This window comes from Scyliorhinus canicula, chromosome 6, assembly GCF_902713615.1.
Source record: "Scyliorhinus canicula chromosome 6, sScyCan1.1, whole genome shotgun sequence".
NCBI lineage: Eukaryota > Metazoa > Chordata > Chondrichthyes > Carcharhiniformes > Scyliorhinidae > Scyliorhinus > Scyliorhinus canicula.
The window spans coordinates 74,570,523-74,593,477 of record NC_052151.1 but is presented as its reverse complement, the minus strand read 5'-3'; the positions used below and the strand labels follow the sequence as shown (position 1 = coordinate 74,593,477).

The following is a 22,955-nucleotide window of genomic DNA, read 5'->3' as shown; positions in this document are numbered from 1 at the left end:
GTATGCCTATCGAGGTGCACATTGTAATACAATAAAAAAATCAAGCAAATATGCGTATGAGAGGTAAGAATATAAGGAAACACAGGTCGAGGGCAGAAAATTGAGACAGCTCCAGTTCAAGACCTGGTACCAGCATAGTTATGTTGGACTCCGAGCTCTCTTCCTGTGCAATAGATTTTGTGGGAGGAGATGATTTTCATCATCAGATCTGTCATTTCTGAACAGTTTGAAACCAGTCCTCATCGAACCTGAATTTTAAGTTCAAGTCCTACTCTAGTTTAAAATAAATTTAAGAATTATCCACAAATCTGGATGCAAACACAAATAAGTCTGAGGAGGACAGTAGGAAATTGAGGTGCATAAGATGATAAAGAGGACGGATGAGCCAACCTAAAATGAGAGGTCATAGCTTTAGTTTAATGGGTAGCAGAATTAAAACAGAGTTGAGGAGAAATTACTTCCCTCAAAGGGTCACAAATCTGTGGAATTCGCTACCCCAGAGTGCAGTGGATGCTGAGGCATTGAGTAAATTTAAGGAGGAGTTAAACAGATTTTTAATTAGTAATGGGTTGAAGGGTTACGGAGAACAGGCAGGAAGGTGGAGTTGGAAGACAGATGTGAACGGTGCCAAAGAGGCCCGGCCAACCACACCCACATGTTCTGGTCTTGCCCCAGACTCGTGGAGTACTGGACAGCCTTCTTCGAGGTTATGTCCAAAGTGGTGGGAGTGAGGGTGGAGCCATGCCCGATAGTGGCGGTCTTCGGGGTTTCAGAACAGCCAGATCTATTCCTGGGGAGGAGGGCGGATGCCCTTGCCTTTGCCTCCCTGATCGCCCGCCGTAGAATCCTGTTTGGCTGGCGGTCAGCAGCACCGCCCAGAGCTGCGGACTGGCTGTCCGACCCTCTCGGAATCTCTCCAAATGGAGAAAATCAAATTTGCCATCCGAGGGTCGGACGACGGCTTCCACAGAACGTGGGAGCCATTCATGCAACTGTTCCGGGACCTATTTGTGGCCAATGTACAAGAGGAAGAATAGTTGGGGGAAGGTAGCGGGAGGGGGGGGGGGGCTACAGGTTCGTTACGGGGGTTCGATGGCTAGCTAAGGCCCAAAACCAAACTAAATAAACATGTTGAGGGGGGGGGGGGGGGGGGGGGGCGCAGTTACTACTACGAAGATGCTTACCTTTAAATATGTATGTTAATTTTTGCGTGTTTGTTTTTTTTTTTTCTCTCCTAACAATTTGTAATTTGTTCAATATAAAATATGAAAACTGAATAAAAACATTTATAAAAAAAAAGGAAGGTGGAGTTGAAGCCGAGATGAGGTCAGCCATGATTGAGGTGCTGAGTTGACTACTCCTGCTCTTACTTATTAAGTAGATGATTCTTATACTGTGAACCACCACTCCTCACTGAACTCTGGATTACACATAAGTAATTTCAAATTCTGCTTTTAACAGTCACACTTTCAAATCTTCTTTAAAACTATGTTTTCCCTCTGCTGCTTCCATCAAGGTTTCTTTAAGGCAGAGATAGACAGATTCTTAATTAAGAAGGGGACCAGGGGTTATGGGGAAAAGGCAGGAGAATGGGGATGAGAAAAGTATCAGCCATGATTGAATGTCGGAGCAGACACGATGGGCCGAGTGGCCTAATTGTGCTCCTATGTCTTATGGTCTTATGCTTTCAGGTTTTATACCTCTCCCTTCAGGTTTCCTTTGTCTGGAAGACTTTTACACAAACTCCGGGGCCCAGCCACCGATTTCCACAATTGTTCCAAATAATGTCTCCCAACTGTAGTACTTTCTCACAAACCTTAGCACTACTGCAGATATCCTTCCAGCCTCTCACAATTCAATGCCTTTTCAACTCTCTGGGACTTTACTGAACAGTCATCTGTTCTGATTCCCAGTTTCTTCTATTCTGTTAACTCCAGACTTCTTGGAAATTTCTTTTCATTTAGAATCACAGAATCTCTACAGTTCAAAAGATGGCCATTCGGCCAATCGGGTCTGCACCAGCCCTTGGAAAGAGCACCTTATTTAAGCCCATGCCTCCGCCCTATCCCTGTAACCAAATAACCCAACCTAACCTTTTGGACACTAAGAAGAAATTTAGCCTGGCTAATCCACCTAACCTCCGCATCTTTGTGGGAAGAAACCGGAGCACCGGAAGGAAAACCACACAGACCCGGGGAGAATGTGCAAACTCCACACAGTCACCCAAGGCTGGAATTGAACCCGGGTCCCTGGCACTGTGAGGGAGCAGTGCAAGCCACTGTGCCACCTGCTCATTTCTCTAGTTTCCTTAACTAGCTGCACTTTAGGTTTCCAATATCTGTTTTCTTAACCATTGCTCCATTCCATTTTCTTCTCACAGGGCTGAGAGAGAAGTCCTTACTTTAACTTTCTAAAATCAACTACTTCTTGCAGAGCTGTGAGAGCTGCCTTCTGTCTATTTATCTCCAAATGCAATCAAATTAGCTCAACTAAAAATCAAAATCTTCTCTACCTTTCAAGGCCTCTATTGCTAAGTAACCACTGCTGGTTTATTTAGTCTTCACGCCATAGCTCTATCTCAGCACAATAGAGACAGAGTTAGAACTGAACCAACCTGCATATGTACAAACACCTTTGTCCAGCATAAATCTATCTATAGATGTTATCCTTTCAGGCACAGAAACATTAAATTAAACACAATTAAAGCACCTATTTTTTCTAATGTTTACCAGTACAAATATAATTCCCTTAAAACTATCTTTAGTTTTCCTAACAGGTACCTTCCCTTGTTACCTGCATTGTGAATAAAAGGCTCATAACCTGTCTCAGTTGTGCATCTCTCTTCATCTGAGAATATTCATATATGTTGGGTAACCCTTTACTTAACCCCCAGAGCAATGCACCAATTGTCCAAGAGGTCCTCAGAGAACTCACCATCTGAGTTTGTCCCTATTTACATTGTTTGCTGCTTAATCACTTTTTGTTGTAAGATGGTGGCGCTGAGGCCTCAGTGGCAGACTTGCTTGGACCCTGCCAGCCTGAGTATGGAAATCCCTCCCGATGTCACGGTGGAGCATGATGTTGAGTTTTTCCTCACTCCAAGACCTATCAACCCTCCCACTCTAATCTTTGATCTCGTTGTGATCGGGGATGTGCCTATGATCCCTTCCCTACCTTAAGGTCTCTGGCACGCTGTGATTTAGAAACCCTCACTGCACCAATGATTCGGAGACCAGAAGATTTGGCCCAATAACCCCAGGTCATTAGTCCAGTTCTCTGTACATTAGTCAAGCAAATTAACTAGTATGTAAGCATTCCCCCACATAAATTGACCCTATGCTTCTATAAAGGAAAATTCTAGGCATGAAGATGTACCAATGTTTGAGATTATGTTTTCTTATTTACACATTCTCTATGTTTTAACTTTTCAGCTTGGCCCACCTGTAACATTTTTGCTTCTGAGGTAGAAAATTGTGGAATTAGGCCAACTGCAAAATGTGAGCATGTAATTCATTCTGATGTTCAGCGGGGCACCAAGAGAGTGCTTTCATGGCCAGATACCATCTTTGAAATGAGACATTAAACCAAGATCCTGTTCAAGTGCATATAAAGTAGCTTATTTCTCTACTTGAAGGAAAGGAGGGCACTTCCTCCCAGTGTCCTGACTGGCGACATAAATCAGAACTGCATATCTGGTCAATTATTCTCCTTCCTTGTTTATGTGACCTAGCTGAGTGAAACTTTCCTTTCCAACAGTGAATACAATGAAAACATAATTCATTGGCTTTAAAACTTTTTGGGAGATCCTGATAATATGAAACATGCTAAATATACGTATGTTATCTCTCTCATTAACCTATTGATTTCTACTACAATTTTGAATAGAGGATTGGATTGGATTTGTTTATTGTCATGTGTACCGAGGTACAGTAAAAAGTATTTTTCTGCGAGCAGTTCAACAGATCATTAAGTACATGAAAAGAAAAGGAAATAAAAGAAAATACATAAAAGAAAATACGTAATAAGGCAACACAAGGTACACAATGTAATTACATAAGCGCCGGCATCGGATGAAGCATACAGGGGTGTAGTTTTAATGAGGTCAGTCCATAGGAGGGTTGTTTAGGAGTCTGGTAACAGCGGGGAAGAAGCTGTTTTTGAGTCTGTTCATGCGTGTTCTCAGACTTCTGTATCTCCTGCCCGATGGAAGAAGTTGGAAGAGTGAGTAAGCCGGGTGGGCGGAGTCTTTGATTATGCTGTCTGCTTTCGGCAGCGGGAGGTGTAGATGGAGTCAATGGATGGATGGGAGGCAGGTTTGTGTGATGGACTGGGCTGTGTTCACGACTCTCTGAAGTTTCTTGCGGTCCTGGGCCGAGCAGCTGCCATACCAGGTTGTGATGCAGCCAGATAGAATGCTTTCTATGGTGCATCTTTCAGTGTTGGTAAGAGTTAATGTGGACGTGCCAAATTTCCTATGCTTCCTGAGGAAGTATAGGCGCTGTTGTGCTTTCTTGGTGGTAGCGCGACGTGGGTGGACCAGGACAGATTTTTGGTGATGTGTACCCCTCAGAATTTGAAACTGCTCACCATCTCCACCTCGGCCCTGTTGATGCTGACAGGGGTGTGTACAGTACTTTGCTTCCTGAAGTCAATGACCAGCTCCTTAGTTTTGCTGGCATTGAGGTAGAGATTGTTCTCGTTGCACCACTCCACTAGGTTCTCTATCCCCCTCCTATATTCTGACTCGTCGTTATTCGAGATCCGGCCCACTATGGTCATATCGTCAGCAAACTCGTGATGGAGTTGGAACCAAATTTTGCCACACAGTCGTGTGTGTACAGGGAATAGAGTAGGGGGCCCCGGTATTGAGAACTATTGTGAAGGAGGTGTTGTTGTTTATTCTTACTGATTGCGGTCTGTGGGTCAGAAAGTCGAGGGTCCAGTTGCCGAGTGAGGAGCCAAGTCCGAGGTCTTGGAGCTTTGATATGAGCTTGGCTGGGATTATGATGTTGAAGGCGGAGCTGTAGTCAATAAATAGGAGTCTGATGTGGGAGTCCTTGTTGTCGAGATGCTCTCTGGATGAGTGTAGGGCCAAGGAAATGGGGTCTGCTGTGGACCGGTTGCGGCGGTATGCGAATTGCAGTAGGTCAAGGCGTCCTGGGAGTATGGAAGTGATGCACTTCATGACCAACCTCTCAAAGCACTTCATTATGACTGAAGTCAGGGCCACCGGACGGTAGTCATTGAGGCTCGTTGCCTGGTTCTTCTTTTGTCGGCATGGTGGTGGTCTTCTTACAGCAGGTGGGGACCTCGGAGTGGAGTAGGGACAGGTTAAAGATGTCCGCGAACACATCTGCCAGCTGGTCCGCGCAGGCTCTGAGTGCACGACCAGGTATCCCATCCGGGCCCGTCGCCTTCCGAGGGTTCACTTTCAGGAAGGCCAATCTGAATTTGGAAGCTGTGATGGTGGGTATGGGTGAGTTATGGGCACTCAACAGCGGATTGTTGGTTTCCTGCTCGAACCGAGCATAGAATGCATTGAGTTCATCGGGGAGAGGTGTGCTGCTGCTGGAGATACTGCTCGGCTTCGCTTTGTAGCCCGTTATGTTGTTTAGGCCTTGTCACATCCGCTGAGAGTCTGTCTGTGACTCTAGCTTGGTTTGATATTCTCTGTTGGCATCTAGGATGGCTTTGCGGAGGTTGTACCTGGATTTCTTGTATAGATAAGGGTTGTCTGACTTGAACGCCTCAGTCCTGTCCTTCAGTAGGGAGTGCATCTCGCGATTGAACTGCGGTTTCCTGTTGGGGAAAGTGCGTTCTGCTTTCTTTGGCACGCAGTCGTCCACACATTTGCTGATGAAGTCTGTGACGGTGGTGGCATACTCATTTAAGTTGGGTATGTTCTTAAATATGGGCCAGTCCACTGTCTCTAAGCAGTCACGTAAGAGCTCCTCTGTTTCCTCAGACCAGCACTGCACAACCTTCTTAGCTGGATTCTCCCGCTTGAGTTTCTGCTTGTAAGCCGGGAGAAGGAGCACCGTCTTATCGTCTGATTTCCCAAAATGCGGTCGGGGGATGGAACAGTAGGCACCCTTGATTTTTGAGTAGCAGTGGTCAAAAGTACTGTCGCCCCTGATGGGACAGGAGATGTGCTGGTAGAATTTTGGCAGTACACTCTTGAGGTTGCCCTTGTTGAAGTCCCCGGCCACGATGAACAACACCTTTGGGAAACAACTGTTTCGTAGTTGTTTATAACTGTGTACAGTTCGTTCAGTGTCTTCTTCACTTCTGCCTGGGGTGGGATGTAGACCGCTGTGATAATGGCTGAACTGAACTCACGTGGAAGATAGTATAGTTCCGGGGAGCATTAGATCACCAGGGTCGCCACATCCAAGCACCAGCAGGAGTTGATGAGGAGGCAAACCCCTCCACCCTTTGCTTTACCTGATGACGCGGTGCGGTCTGCCCGGTGAATTGAGAAACCTTCAGGTCGCACAGTCCGGTGAGGTGGGGGTGAGCCATGTCTCTGTAACAGAGCACACAGCAGTCTCTTACTTCCCTCTGAGAGGTAAGTCTAGCGTTAAGTTCATCCACCTTGTTTTCAATCACTTGACGTTTGCTAGGAGTATGCTGGGGAGAGGGGTCTTGAAACCATGTTGCTTCAGTCTAACCTGCTGACCGCCGCGTTTCCCTCGCTTCGTCGGTCAGCGGCTGTGGTTGGATGATCCCGGGATCCGATGGGAGATGTCTGACCTTGTGAAAGGTAGGTGGTTGCGTCTGGCGGGGTTCAGGGCGCTGGCGGAGTCTAGGGCGTTGGTTACGTTTCCTGGGTCGTGTCTGGCAGGGTCCCGGGTGCTGGTTGAGGCAGAGGGGTTGCTGGGAGGGCATATTTGTGATCCAGACGGGTCCTGGCATTCTGCAGGCAGGGCGTTCAGTTCCTCGCGCGAGGTCTCCGCCATTTCTGGGGTCTGTTCCCTCCTTCAGCGCTCCTGGGGTCGGTCTTGAAGTAGGCCCGGTCGGGCCTCCACGTGGATTTTTCTTTATTCCATCCCTAGGTAAGTCGGGTTGCTGAGCAGGCCTCTCCGGGTCGGGTCGCTGGGCGGGCCTCCCGAGGTCGAGTTGGGCCGGGTCCCGTCGTCAGGGGTCGGGTCAGGAGCCCCGGGGACTGGGCCAGGCGATCCGGGTGGTTGTTAGGCCGGGTGGGAGCTCGGAGGTCCGGGTCGGCTCGAAGTCGAGGTCGGGCTTCACTTCCGGTTTGGGCCCGATCCGCTTCCAGGTCGTGGAGGTCAGGTCGGGTCGGGTGAAAAGGACTCCACACGCCTCGGAGGATGTTCAAGCCTGCAAGAAAAGATAAAAGAGAGAGGTTAGTAATAATGTTAGTCTTCAAATTAAATTTCAATTGAGAATAAAAGCCCTCCTTCAAAGACTTTGCTGGACTCGAGTGTAACAATGTGCATATGGTAAGGAATACAAAGGGTTAACAATTTGATGTTACTACTTCTCTCCACCAGATGGAGGTAAGGAGAAGTCATATAAGAATCATGTGACTCCAGAGATTCTGGGAGGAGGTGTTTAGGCGTGAGAGAATTTAGTTGCACAGTTGAGAGATCTGTTGTTAACGATATCGTATAGTTTAATTTAATAATTTTTACCTTGGTAACTTAATCGAATCTTATTAAAGTAGTGTAAATAAATCAGCTTTGTTCATTAACTTAGCTTGGTGTTCTTTGTTCTATACTATGTTCTCAAGACATCCTGATTTACAAAACAGAGAACATCACATTGAGCAAACTGTTTTTGTTGCTTTTTAACAAATCAATCTTGCAGGAAGTTAATTGAAGGAGAGGATTCTCGCCTGTCAACAGTGATGGGTGGATTCTGCATGATAGGGCAAGGGAACCTCAGCACTGGTGAAACAATTTCCAAGGAACAGGCTGTGGAAATGACCGAAAGGAAAACTGTATTCATCAGGTAAAAGTAATCGACTCCTCCAATACCTGTATTTGATGGAGCAACTTATGAACTGGTAATCCTGATACACCTGTGATTAGCAGTGAAATAATATTTCCCACTCCTTGATGACTTGTGTAATAAGTGGTAAAATAATTTAAGAAATGAGAAAAAAGTATTTTTAACTTGCATATGGGTAACGTGCAGAATTTAAATTTTAATTGTAAATACATTATTGCAAAATTTTTGTGTGCTTTCATTTCCCCCAGCCTATGTATGCTATACGTCCCAAAGACTGGAAGATCACATCAAACAGCAAGTCCCAGTCGCCCTTTGCAAGGTGCAGACTGTACCCAGCCAGCCTGTGCATGCAAAACTCAAAACACAGTGCCCAACATTAGATATAATTCTGCTATTGAACAACATTTGCTAAATAATCCTCAGTGTGCTAATAATTACGCTGACAAGCAATTTAAGATTGTCAGTCTGGCTTGCAGTGTGGCACATTTGTGTGTACTGGAAATTACATATATTAATACACAGGGCTCTGTTATTTTTGGACAGAAAGAACACGTACACACATTGCACCTGTTTTAGTTAATCAAAATAAGTGATAGCTAATCACTGACTCATCCCTCAGGAAGAGCAATCAGGGTTAAATTTCCAGATTTAAATTTTAAACAAGACTTAGCAGTTAACTTTCAGTCCCCTGTTGCATTCTCCATGGAATTGCTTCAATCAATCAGAGTCTACGAGCCAACCAGTCATCACTGTTTTCTTATTGTTTCCTCCCTGATATCGGTATTCTTGCAAAGTGTCCTGATGAGCGTAAGACTCTTTTTCCAGCAATACTCAAATTCTGTGCTACCAAACAATTGTATCACAATTATGTAAAAAATTAATGTCCTCTGCTGGGTCTTGATGAATTATGAAAAGTAGACAGATACTATTCCTCACCATTCTTATTTCCGCTTGAACATTATGGGTCAGATTTTGCTGCTTCTCTTTCTGGGCGTGAGTATTGGATTGCCTGGGAACAGCAAACAGGAATGGCTGTGGTTGAACATAACTGATTTTCTCTCCACTTCACTGTTACATTGCTAATGCCGTAACCTTTTCTTTTAATCTTAGAACAGTTAAAACAGATGAAGACACTTTACAAAACGATATGCAAGAGAGAACCATTACAATCTCTGGCGCTGCAGATGATAGTGATGAAGAATAAACATCTTAAACAATGCTAATGGTCAAACAGTTTTAAAAATTGCTGCAAGTATTCAAATTATAATGCTTTGAGTTCCTTAGAAAATGTGCTGCTTAAAATATTAAGTATAGAGAGTTAAGGACATTGTTTTGAATGTTCTATAATGCTGCTTCTTGAATCAAATAAAATTACAGGTATTGAATTATTGTGTATATGAGTCATTTGTCCGCAATATCAAACACCGCAGTTATGTAGACCAAAATCCGGTTTTATTTTATGATCATTATTATAACAATCTATATTAAAATTCAAAAGCGCTTGGGCAGCATAGTGGCACAGTGGTTAGCACTGCTGCCTCATGACGCTGAGGATCCGTGTTCTACCCCGGCCCGGGTCACTGTCCATGTGGAGTTTGCATAATTCTCCCTGTGCCTGCGTGTGTTTTACCCCCACAACCCAAAAAGATGTGCAGTGTATATGGATTGGCCATGCTAAATTGTCCCTTAATTGAAAAATAATTTATTTTTAAGAAAATTCAAAAGCACTAACTATAACAGTCAACAAATGTTTTCCCCAATTATGATTCCTTTAGCTTATATAGAAATCTGAATGCCATGTTACACACGCCCGTTCCCAATCCTTTCCCAGCTTCACTTAGTTCAGTGGGAGGCACTATTGTCTCTGAGTCACAAAGTTCCAGGTTCAAGCCCCACTCCAGGGCTTAAGCACAAGTATCAAGGCTGATAACAAGGCTGATACTGAAGAAGCGCTGCACTGTCACAGCTGCTGTCTTTCAGGTGAGATGCTGAACTGAAACGCCATTAACCGGCTTGAGGTGAATGTAAAAGATTGCATGGCGCTATTTCAAAGAAGAACATGGGATTTGTCCCATTGGGTGTTGGACAATATCCATCCTTCAATCACCACTAAAACAAAGATTATCTGGTCTTTGTCCCAGTGTGAGTTTAATTGAAAAGATTGGAGGAGTTGTTCGCCTTGGAGAAGTTGAGATTAAGAGATTTAATAGAGGCATTCAAAATTAAGAGAGAAACTGTTCCTGTTGGCAGAAGAGACAAGAACCAGATTTAAAGTGAGTGTCAAAAACAAGTTTTTTTTACTTCATTGGGTATGGGCACCACTTGCAAGGCCAGCATTTAATGCCCAGACCAGGTAAGGATGGCAGATTTCCTTCCCTGAAGGACATTAGTGAACCAGATGGTCATCATTAAACTTTGAATTCCAGATTTTTATTGAATTCAGATTTCAACATCTGCTGTGGTCACATTCTTTCAAAGGCATTCAAGTTGTTTTGGTTGTGGTTTCTGCCAGCACTGATGCCTAAGGTTAAATTAGGAAGCAACTGACAGAGAGGTAATTTGAATTTTGAAGGGAAAATGTGGGTTTGCTGTGAAGCAACAATGCTAACCCCTGTCAAGTGGTGAAAATGAATGTCCTTCCAAGGTTCCTATTCGTATTCCAGCCACTCCTGATTTTTATTCCAAAGGCCTTTTCTGGAAGCTGGACACAGTGATTACGGAATTTATATGGGCTGGGAGATGCCAAGGCAAAAGACCCTGCTACAGAAGCAGAGGCAGGAAGTGGGGTTGGCATTACCGAACCTGCTGCCCTACTCTGGGCAGCAAATGTGGAGAAAGTGAGGCACTGGTGGGAAGGAGAGGGGTTAGAATGGGTTAGGATGGAGGAAGAGTCCTATAGGCGGTTATCGTGACAGTGGCGCTACCGCTGGCATCAGGGAAATATACTGAGACCCCAGTTGCACAGTCCACAGTAAAGGTGTGGAACCAACTGAGGACGCATTTAACACCGTTGTATGAGAACCACGAGTTCAAACTAGGGGAGACAGATGGCATGTATAGCAGATGGAGAGAGATGGGGCTGGGGTGGGCGAGGGATTTATATTTGGAGGAGAAGTTTGTAAGTCTGGAAGAGCTGCGGGAGAGGGTAGAGTTCCCGAAGGAAAGTGAGGGACTTTGCACAGAAAGTGTGGAAAGGGTTTCCCAGGCTGCCAAAGTATGCCCTTTTGGAACGGTTGCTGCGAATGTGGAAGGGGAGGGTGGGATTGAAGACATATATGGGTGGCTGGTGGAGCAGGGGAAGCCCAAGTGGTGAGGATCAAGAGAAATGGGAGGAGGAGTTGCAGGGAGAGATAGGTTGGGGAGTGTGGAGTGAGGCGCTGTGCAGAGTGAATTTGACCTCCTCATGTGCGAGGATGAGTTTGATACAGTTTAAGGTGGTACACAGGGTACACATGACTTGGGCAAGGATGAGTGGGTTCTTCCAGGGGGTGGCAGACGAGTGTGAGAAGTTGGAGAGGTACCGGGTAGGAGTGTTCAGGATGCAAGCAAAGATTGTGGGGCTGGAGGCCGGGCCGAACCCTATATTGGTGATTTTTGGCGTATCGAAAATGCTGGAGCTGATGGAGGGGAAGAAGGCCGATGTGGAGGCCTTCACCTCTCTGGTCACCCGGTGAAGAATTTTGCTGGAACGATGGTCGACAACGCCACCAGGGGTTGCGGCCTGTCTAGGGGATCTGTACGATTTCCTCCGGTTGGAGAGGGTTAAGTTTGATTTGAGGGTTTCAGCGGAGGCCTTTGATACACGGTGGGGATTGTTCACGACCATGTTTGAGGAATCGTTTGTCGTTGGTGGTGGTGGGGGGGGGGGGGGGGGGGGGGGTGGGTGGATGAAAAACGTGAAAAACTTGTACAGACTGTAACATTGTGAGTTGGGGAGAATGTTTCCCAGATTATTGATGTTTTTGTATTTTTGAATATGTTTGGAATAAAATACATTTTTTTAAAAGCTTGAATTTTGAAAATGCAGGAATGTATGAGGACGATAATGAACTGCGATTAAAACAGACTTTGGATGAATGACATCTCAGGTGGCAAGAAACATAAAGCTAGGCATTGGTTCAGTCTTTTCTGAAATGGGCAACATGCAGGGAGCAGCTGGAGGCCCAGTACTTATCAATACTGGACTTTGGATCTCTTTGAAGAATAGCAGTGCACTACTGGGAATGGTTGTGTCTTCATGGAAGCTTGTGAGCTGCCACATGACCCATTTAGGACACTGCCTCACTGCTATTAGCCCTCAGGTAGTTTACGCTGGCAGGGGAACATGAGGGTGGCTGGCATAGGCCTCAGTAGTGCTGTAGCCTTGGAGGGGCACTACACCATGCCAGCAGACTGTGCCCACTTACTATAATTCCACCCTGATAGGGTACAGGATGTCATTGCAGGAGAGAGAGTGGATTGAGAACTCTGCTTCCCAAAGGAAGTCATTAGTCACATAAGTCAAATTCTGCAGGACAGGGTGAACAGAAATTTGCTCCAATTAAATATTGGGAAGACAGAGCCATTGTTTTTCGTTCTCATTCTAAATTCCATCCCCTCACTACTGATTCCATCCGTCTCTCTTCCAACAGTCTGAGATTAAGTCAGTCTGTCCATAACCTGGTGTTAAGATGACCGTCCAACCTCATTTTTGAGCCATCACTAAGATTGCCTATTTCCACCTCCAAAATATAACCTGTCTTTTCCCCTGACTCAGCTCAACTGCTGTGGAAACCTTCATTCATGGCTTCAGTACTAATAGATTTGTCTATTCCAATGCACCCCATGGATTGTCTCCTATTTTCATCAAAAATGCTGCTGCCCATGTCTTAACTCACAGCAAGTCCTGTTCCCCTATCTCCTCTCCCCCACCCTGCCCATGCATGCTGACTCACATTGCTTTCCAGTCAAGCAATATCTTGATTATAAAATGTACGTTTTCAAATCCTTCCATAGCCTTATACTCTTCCTCCATTGTCCTTCCTATATTGTCCTCCACCCTACAACCCTCCAAGATATTTATGCTCCTGTAATTCTGGTGTCATGAGACTTAGACACTGGAAACAGCAAACCCAGACCCGTTGACAATTTAAAGTTGTTCTTACTAACATCTGGGGGCTTGGGCCAAATTAGTCCTGGTGGGGGAGCGGGGGGTATACGAGCCCGGGGAGGGGGCCTCCACAGTGACCTGGCCCGCGATTGGGGCCATCCGATCGGCGGACGGGCTAGTTCCATGGGGGGGCCTATGTTCCTCTGCACCGGGCCTCTGTAGGGCTCTGCCATATTGCCCAAGATCCGTAGCTGAGACGGGAACCCCTGAGCATGCACAGACTCGCGCCGGCCGTGGCGCGCATGTGCGGACCCTCACCGGCTGTGAAGCGCCAGCATTCGGGCGGCAGAGCTGCAGACACCACTCCGGTACCGTACTATCCCTCTAGGAAGGATTGAATATCTGCCACTTGAGGCCTGCTGACGTCGCAGTGGCTCGCGCCGCTTTTCACCCCAGCGTCAGAACTTGGCCGCGGGATTTGAGAATCCCGACCCATATCTTACAGGTAATGTGCCAGACACTACCAATGGTGACCTGGGTACTAATCCTGGGTATGTCCTGTCTCACCAGCAGGACACACCCAGCAGAGGTGACTGCACAATGGTATATAGTTGGGAGGGAGTTACATTGGGAGTCCTCAACACCAGCTCCGGACCCCATGAAGTCTCATAGCACCAGATCAAACATGAAGAAGGAAACCTCCTGCTGATCATCATGTACCATTCTCCTCTCAACTGATTAATCAGTACCCCTTCATGTTGAACAACTCTTGGAGGAGGTGCTGCGTGTGGTAAGGGGGCAGAATGTACTGTGTGTGGGGGACTTCAATATCTATCATATCTACCAAGAATGGTTCAGTAGTACCACTGCAGACCAAGCTGGCCAGGTCATAAAGGACATAGCTGCTAGATTGTGACTGCGGCAGGTGATGAGAAAACCAACGAGATGGAAAAACCTAATTCACTCCATCCTCATCAACCTGCCTGCCGCAGATGCATCTTTCTGTGACAGTATTGATAGGAATGATCCCCTCAAAGTCCTTGTGGAGGCAAAATCCCGTTGTGCTATTTGGCACTACCACAATGGTCAAAGAGATAGACTTCGAACAGGACTAGCAATTCAAGACTGGGCATCCATGAGGCTCTGTGGAGCATCAGCAGCAGCAGAATTTTACTCAACTACAATCAGTAACCTCATTGCCCAGCATATCTCCCACTTTACCATCACCACTAAGCCAGGGGATCAACCCTAGTAATAATAATAACCTTTATTAGTGTCACAAGTAAGGTTTTTTGTCTTTATTGGGTCTTTCAGTTTAAAAGTGTTGAAATCATAAATGCCTTAATAAAATATTTTCTAAAAAAAAATTAGTGTCACAAGTAGGCTTACATTAACACTGCAATGAGGTTACTGTGAAAATCCTTTAGACGTCACATTCCGGTGCCTGTTCGGATACACTAAGGGAGGATTCAGAATGTCCAATTCACCTAACAAGCATGTGTTTTGGGATTTGTGAGAGGAAACCGGAGCACCCGGAGGAAACCCACGCAGACACGGGGAGAATGTGCAGACTCCGCACAGACAGTGACCCAAGCCGGGAATCGAACTCAGATCACTGGCGCTCTGAAGCAACAATGTTAACTCCTGTGCTACCGTACCGCCCCATCGAAGGTTCAATGATGAGTGCAGAAGGGCATGCCAGGAACAATAACAGGCAGACCTAAAAATGAGGTGTCTGTGGTAAACCACTGTATTGTATTATACCTGCTGTATGTAACATGCCTGCTGTATGTAACATGCCTGCTGTATGTAACATGCCTGGGCTTGCCCCTGCGGCTCCGCCTGTGGCTCCTCCCCTCAGACTCAGGTATAAAGGTGGCCACACTCTGGCCCGGCCTTCAGTCTGGGGCCGGCTGCCAGCAGGTATCTTTAAGCTAATTAAAGCCACAGTTTCACTGTCAACTTGTCCTCTGTCATTATTGATGGCACATCAGTGTCAACTTGGTGAAGCTACAACACATGAATGCTAACATGCCAAACATTACAGCAGCAAGTAATAAAGAGAGCTAAGTGATCCCACAAAAAACTGATCAGGTCTAAGCTCCTGCCACATCCAGCCGTAAATGGAGGTGGACAATAAACAATTCACTGGAGGAGGAGGATCCACAAATATCCCCATCCTCAATAATGGAGGAGCTTGTCACCAACATTGATTCTGTATACACCTCTCGCTGCCTCAGAAAGGCAGACACCATTATCAGAGACCCCTCCCACCCAGGCATTGCCTACTTCCAGACCCTTCCATCAGGCAGAAGGTACAGAAGTCTGAAGACACGCACATCCAGACATAGAAACAGTTTCTTCCCCACAGCTACAATACTCCTCAACGACTCCCCCTCGGACTGACCTGTTCCCTTTAAGAACACTATTCACGACACCCGATGCTGCTCTTGCTCATGTATTTGATTTGTTTTTCGATGTACCATTTGTCAATGTTCTCTGTTGATTATTCTTTTTGTCTATTATCTATGTACCGTGTACGTTCCCTCAGCCGCAGAAAATACTTTTCACTGTACTTCGGTACATGCGACAATAAACCAAATCAAATGAAATCAAATTAAATGGAAAAGCCCAGCACATATGTGCAAAAGACAAGGCTGAAGCATTCGTACCAATCTTCAGCCAGAAGTGTCAAATGGATGATCCATCTCGGTCTCCTCCGGAGGTCCCCACCATCAGAAAACGTCAGTCTTTGGCCAATTCGATTCACACCACATAATATCAAGAAACAACTGAAGGCACTGGATACTGCAAAGCCTATGTGCCCTGACTACATCAGGATGACTGCACAATATTCAGTTCCATTCACGACTCCTCAGATAATGAAGCAGTCCATGCCCAAATGCAGCAAGACCTGGACAATATTCAGGCTTGAGCTGACAAGTGGTAAGTCAAACTCACACCACACAAGTGCCAGTCAAAGACCATCTCCAACAAGAGACGATCTAACCATCGCCCCTTAACATTCAACAGCATTACCATCGCTGAATCTCCCATTACCAACATCTTGTGGGTGACCAATGACCAGAAACTGAATTGGACTCGCCATATAAGTACTGTGGTTACCAGGGCAGGTCAAAGACAAGGAAACCTGCGGAGAGTAACTCATCTCTTGTCCCCCCCCCACAATCTTGTACACCATCGATAAGGCACAAGTCAGGATTTTAATGGAATACTCTCCGCTTGCCTGGATGAGTGCAACTCCAACAACATTCAAGAAGCTCAACACCATCCAGGATCATAGATCATAGAATTTACAGTGCAGAAGGAGGCCATTCGACCCATCGAGTCTGCACCGGCTCCTGGAAAGAGCACCCTACCCAAGGTTAACACCTCCACCCTATCCCCCATAACCCAGTAACCCCACCCAACACTAAGGGAAATTTTGGACACTAAGGGCAATTTATCATGTCCAATCCACCTAACTTGCACATCTTTGGACTGTGGGAGGAAACCGGAGCACCCGGAGGAAGCCCACGCACACACGGGGAGGATGTGCAGACTCCGCACAGACAGTGACCCAAGCCGGAATCGAACCTGGGACCCTGGAGCTGTGAAGTGATTGTGCTATCCACAATGCTACCGTGCTGCCCTTTTGAAAATCGCTTATTGTCACGAGTAGGCTTCAATGAAGTTACTGTGAAAAGCCCCTAGTCGCCACATTCCGGCGCCTGTCCAGGGAGGCTGGTACGGGAATCGAACCCTGCTGCTGGCCTGCTTGGTCCGCTGTAAAAGCCAGCGATTTAGCCCAGTGAGCTAAACCAGCCCCTGGTGCATGAGAGTGTCAAAACTGAACCCTTGCAAACCTAGCAGACCGACTGAAAAGTAGACAAGTAGATGAAGCAGCCTGCTTGATTGCCACCCCTTCCACAAACATTCAAACCCTACACCACCGACAAAGAGTGGCAACCGTGTGTACCATCTACAAGATGCTCTGCAGTAACTCACCAAGGTTCCTTAGACAGCACCTTCCAAACCCACTACCATCTAGAAGGACAAGAGCAGCAGAAACCTCAGAACACCACCACCTGGAATGCTGTTCCAAGTCACTCACTAACCTGACTTGGAAATACATTGCGGTTCCTTCACTTCACTGGGTGAAATTCCTGGAGTTTCCTCCCTAACAGCACAATGGATGTGCCTAAACCTCAGGGACTGCATAGTGGTTTAAGAAGGCAACTCACCACCGCCTCCTGAAGGCCAATTCGGGGTGTGTAATAAATGCTGGTTTAGCCAGCAATGCCCGCACCCTGTAAATGAATACCAAAACAAGCAACGGGACTAAAGGCTGACAAGTCCCCTGGACATGATGGCCTGCATCCTGGATCTTAAAAGAAGTGGCTGCAGAGTGAGTGGCATCTTTAAAAATTCCCCAGATTCTAGCAAAGTGCCACAAATCTAACCCATCTATTCAAGAAGGAGGGATACAGAAAGTCTAAACTTGAGGCCAGTTAGCCTAATGTCTGTCATTGGGAAAATATTAGAATCTATTATTAAGGAAATAATAGCAGGAAATTTAGATAATTATATTACCATCAAACAGAACCTAGAGGAGATTGCGAGAGGAAGACACCGGGACACTGCAATAAAGAGTCAGCAACACTTAGAGGAGAGTGCGAGAGGAGGACACTGGGAGAGACAGTCAGCAGCACCTGGAGAAGATTGCGAGAGGAGGCCACCGGGACACTGCAATAAACAGTCAGCAGAACCTTTTTTTTTAAAAATAATTTTTATTGAAATTTTTACAAAATATAAACAGCTCAACTCTATTAACAAAACAACCGCGGTAACACCCCAAGAACAATTCCCACCCAACTTCAAAAGCAACTACAAACAAGAGAAAAAAACAAAAGAACAACCAACGACAAAAGGGAAAGAGATAACACCCGCCACGTCCCACAGACCCATGTACACAGTTCTCCCTCCCCCCGATCCAAACCCCCCCCCCCCGTCCCACAGACCCATGTACACAGTTCTCCCTCCCCCCCATCCAAACCCCCCCCCCCCCCCCCCCCACCCCCCGGGTTGCTGCTGCTGCCGGCCTATTTCCCTACCGTTCTGCCAGGAAGTCCAGGAAAGGCTGCCACTGCCTTAAGAACCCCTGTAGTAATACCCTCAGGGCAAATTTCACCCTCTCCAATTTAATGAACCCCGCCATGTCATTGATCCAGGCCTCCACGCTTGGGGGCCTCGCATCCTTCCACTGAAGAAGAATCCTCCGCCGGGCTACTAGGGACGCAAAGGCCAGAACACCGGCCTCTTTCGCCTCCTGCACTCCCGGCTCCACTGCAACCCCAAAAATTGCGAGTTCCCAGCCTGGTTTGACCCTGGATCCCACCACCCTCGACACCGTCCTTGCTACCCCCTTCCAAAACTCCCCCAGCGCTGGGCACGCCCAAAACATATGGGCGTTGTTCGCTGGGCTCCCCGAGCATCTAGCACACCTGTCCTTGCCCCCGAAAAACCTACTCATCCTCGTCCCAGTCATGTGGGCCCTATGCAGCACCTTGAACTGTATGAGGCTAAGCCTCGCACAGGAAGAGGAGGAATTCACTCTCTCCAGGGCATCCGCCCACGTCCCCTCCTCAATCTCCTCACCCAGCTCCTCTTCCCATTTACCCTTCAGTTCCTCCACCGAGGCCTCATCTACCTCCTGCATCACCCGGTATATGTCCGAAATCCTCCCTCCTCCAACCCACACCCCCGAGAGCAACCGATCCCGCACCCCTCGTGGGGGCAGCAAGGGGAACGCCTCCACCTGCTGCCTGGCAAACACCCTCACCTGCATGTACCGAAACATGTTCCCCGGGGGGAGCCCCAACTTCCCCTCAACTCCCCCAAGCTCGCGAACTTCCCCTCCACAAACAGGTCCCTCAGCCGCCTAACCCCTGCCCTGTGCCAGCCCAGGAATCCGCCATCAATGCTCCCTGGGACAAACCGATGGTTCCCCCGTATCGGGGCCTCCATCGAGCCCCCCGCGTCTCCCCTATGCCGGTTCCATTGTCCCCAAATTTTGAGGATAGCCGCCACCACCGGGCTCATGGTATACCTCGTCGGAGGGAGCGGCAACGGCGCCGTTACCAGCGCCTCCAGGCTCGTGCCCACACATGACGCCGCCTCCATCCTCTTCCATGCTGCCCCTTCCTCGTCCATTACCCACTTATGCACCATCGCTGCGTTGGCAGCCCAATATTGCCCACAGAGGTTGGGAAACGCCAGCCCCCCCCCCATCCCTGCCTCGTTCCAGGAACACTCTTCTCACCCTCGGAGTCCCATGCGCCCACACAAATCCCGTGATACTCCTGTTGACCCTCCTAAAAAAGGCCTTCGGGATAAGGATGGGGAGGCACTGGAACAGGAACAAAAACCTCGGGAGCACCGTCATCTTAACGGACTGCACCCTCCCCGCCAGTGACAGCGGTAACATATCCCACCTCTTAAACTCCTCCTCCATCTGCTCCACCAACCTTGTGAGGTTGAGCTTGTGCAGGGCACCCCAGCTCCCAGCCACCTGGACCCATAGGTACCTAAAGCTCTTCCCTGCCTGCTTCAATGGGAGCCTACCAATCCCCTCCTCTTGAACCTCCCGATGCACCACAAACAACTCACTCTTGCCCAGGTTCAACTTATACCCCGAGAAACCCCCGAATTCACTAAGAATCCTCATCACCTCCGGCATCCCCCCCACCGGGTCCGCCACATACAGCAACAGGTCGTCCGCATAAAGCGACACTCGATGCTCCTCCCCACCCCGCACCAGGCCTCTCCAGTTCCCTGACTCCCTCAATGCCATGGCCAGGGGCTCAATCGCCAACACGAAGAGCAAGGGGGACAGGGGGCCCCCCTGTCTCGTCCCCCGGTACAGCCGAAAGTACTCCGACCTCCTCCTATTTGTGGCGACACTCGCCATCGGGGCCTAGAAGAGCAGCCTCACCCACCGGATAAACCCCTCCCCAAACCCAAACCTCTCCAACACCTCCCACAAATACTCCCACTCAACCCTATCAAAGGCCTTCTACGCATCCATTGCCACCACTATCTCCACCTCCCCTTCCATGGCCAGCATCATAATGACATTGAGGAGCCTTCGCACGTTTGTATTCAACTGCCTTCCCTTCACAAACCCCGTCTGGTCCTCGTGAATGACCCCGGGCACACAATCCTCTATTCTAGTGGACAGGATCTTTGCCAGCAGCTTAGCGTCGGCGTTCAGCAGCGAAATTGGCCTATATGACCCGCACTGCAGAGGGTCCTTGTCCCGCTTCAGGATCAAGGAAATCAGCGCCTGTGACATAGTTGGGGCAAAGCCCCCCCCCTCCCTTGCCTCGTTAAAGGTCCGGACCAACAGGGGGCCCAACAGGTCCGAATACCTTTTATAAAATTCCGCCGGAAACCCATCCGGCCCCGGCGCCTTCCCCGACTGCATTCTCCTTATCCCTTTGACCACCTCCTCCAGCTCGATCGGTGCCCCCAGTCCCTCCACCTGCTCCTCCTCCACCCTCGGGAATCACAGCTTGTCTAAGAAGCGCCTCATTCCACCCCCCTCCACCGGGGGCTCCGACCGGTACAGTTCCCCATAGAAGTCTCTGAAGACCCCATTAACATCTACTCCCCTCCGCACCACCTTCCCAACTCTATCCGTCACTCCCCCAACCTCCCTGGCCGCGTCCCGCTTTCGGAGCTGGTGTGCCAGCATCCTGCTCGCCTTCTCCCCGTATTCATACACCGCCCCCTGTGCTTTCCTCCACTGAGCTTCCGCCTTTCTGGTAGTCAATAGGTCGAATCTGGCCTGAAGGCTACGCCTCTCCCCCAGCAATCCCTCCTCTGGAGCCTCCGCATATCTCCTATCCACCCGCACCATCTCCCCTATCAGTCTCTCCCTCTCCCTCTGCTCCCCCCTCTCCCTATGGGTTCGGATGGAGAACAGTCAGCAGCACCTTGAGGAGAGTGCAAGAGGAGGACACCAGGACACTGGGACAGATAGTCAGCAGACCCTCAAGGAGAGTGGGTGAGGAGGAGACCAGGACACTGGGACAGTCACCAACCCCGAGAGGAGAGTGCGAGAGGAGGACACCAGGACAGACAGCCAGCAACACCTAGAGAAGCGTGCAAGAGGGGGGAACCAGGATACTAGGATAGATAGACATTAGCACCTAGAAAAGAGTGAGTGAGGAGGACACTGGGAGTCAACAGCACCTGGAGAAGATTGCGAGAGGAGGACACTAGGACACTGGGACAGATAGTCAGCAGCACCTCGAGGAGAGTGTGTGAGGAGGACACTGGGAAATACAGTCAGCAGCACCTCGAGGAGAGTGTGAGAGGAGAACACTGGGAAATACAGTCAGCAGCATGTAGAGGAGGTCACCGGGAAAATTAGTGAGCAGCACCTAGAGCAGGAGTAGAGGCTACAAGGGAGATGCACTTGTCGGAAGATTGAAAATAGCATAAGAGTGAAGTGAAACATCTGAGTCTAGAATGGAGTTTGGAGGTCCTGAGGTGACGTCAGGATTCAAAAGTGATGTGGGCAAGTGGGATCAGCTGATTGGATGAGTACGACCAGGTAAGTATTTCCTACTTATATCACTTATAGTTTGTCAGGCCGTCATTTGTGGTTTATAGTTTGTAAGGGCTATATTTTGTAGTGACGAGGACCAGGGAAGAAGTGCCTTAGAGTTATTAATATTTGATTTTAAGTATCCTTCAAAAGGTTTAATTTAAAGGGGTAAGTGAGGGCAGGAGAGAGCAAAGCCATGGTGCTCTCCTTCTGCTCCATGTGGGAAGCTGGGAACATTTCCAGTGCCTGGGACCAGCATGTGTGCAGGAAGTGTCTCCAGCTGCAGATCCTGGAAGACCAGGTTTTTGGAGCTGGAGCAGCAGCTGGGGACACTGTGGAGCAGCTGCAAGGTGGAGAGTATCGTGGATAGCATGTATAGAGAGGTGGAAATACCACAGGCTCAGAATCCACAGGCAGGGAGGAAATGGCTGACCACCAGGCAGAGGAAAAGGACTGGGCAGGCTGTGCATGAATCCCCTGCAAAACACTTATACCTCTTTGCATACTGTTGAGAGGAATGGCTTCTCAGGAGAAAGCAGCAGCAGCCAAATTCATCGCACCACACTTGGCTCTCTGTAGGGAAAAGGAGTAGAAAGTGTGGGAATGCAATAGTTATAGGGGATTCAATTGTAAGGGGAATAGATGGATGTTTCTGTGGCCATAAACAAAGCTCTAGGATGACATGTTTCCTCCCTGGTGCGAGGGTCAAGGATGTCTCAGAGCTGCTACAGCACATTCTGGAGGGGGAGGGTGAACAGCCAGTGGTCATGCTACATATTGGTACAATCAACATAGGTAAAAACAGAATATAGGGTTAGGAAGTAAGTTGAAAAGTAGGACCTCAAAGGAAGTGATCTCATGATTACTACCAATGCCACGTGCTAGTCAGAGTAGAAATAGCAGTAGAAATATAGGATGAATACTTGGCTGAAGAGATTGTGTAAGGAGGAGGGTTTCAGATTCCTGGAGCATTGGAATGGGTTCTGGTGGAGGTGGGACCAGTGTAAACGTTACGGGTTACACCTGGGCTGGGATGGGACTGATGTCCTAGGGGGACATATACTAACATGGTTGGGGAATATTTAAACTAAAATGGGGCTGGGTTCCTAAGCAAGGAGTCAGAGGAGGAGGGATCAAGGACAAGAAAAAAACACAGTAAGGGGAATAAGAAACGTAAGAGGCAGAGAAATCAAGGGTCAGAATCAAACAGGCCATTGTGGAAAATAATGGAACAGGACAAGAAATGTTAAAAAGACAAGACTTAAGGCATTGTGCATTAAT

General features: G+C 48.0%; 1 protein-coding gene across 2 annotated transcripts in view; it reads left to right on the top strand.

Moving 5' to 3' along the window:
• Nucleotides 1-9,356, top strand: part of zgc:172323 (uncharacterized protein LOC564165 homolog) — an 85,364-nt gene extending 76,008 nt beyond the window's left edge. Inside the window, exons 10-11 of one of the 2 annotated variants that reach the window (XM_038799524.1) lie at nucleotides 7,828-7,971; nucleotides 9,087-9,356. In XM_038799524.1, the coding sequence (XP_038655452.1) occupies nucleotides 7,828-7,971; nucleotides 9,087-9,090 (148 nt within the window). In that variant the 3' untranslated portion in view covers nucleotides 9,091-9,356. Of the gene's footprint in view, nucleotides 1-7,827; nucleotides 7,972-9,081 lie in introns of both variants that reach the window. The other variant, XM_038799523.1, reaches the window with a different exon arrangement.
• Nucleotides 9,357-22,955: the final 13,599 nt, after the last annotated feature.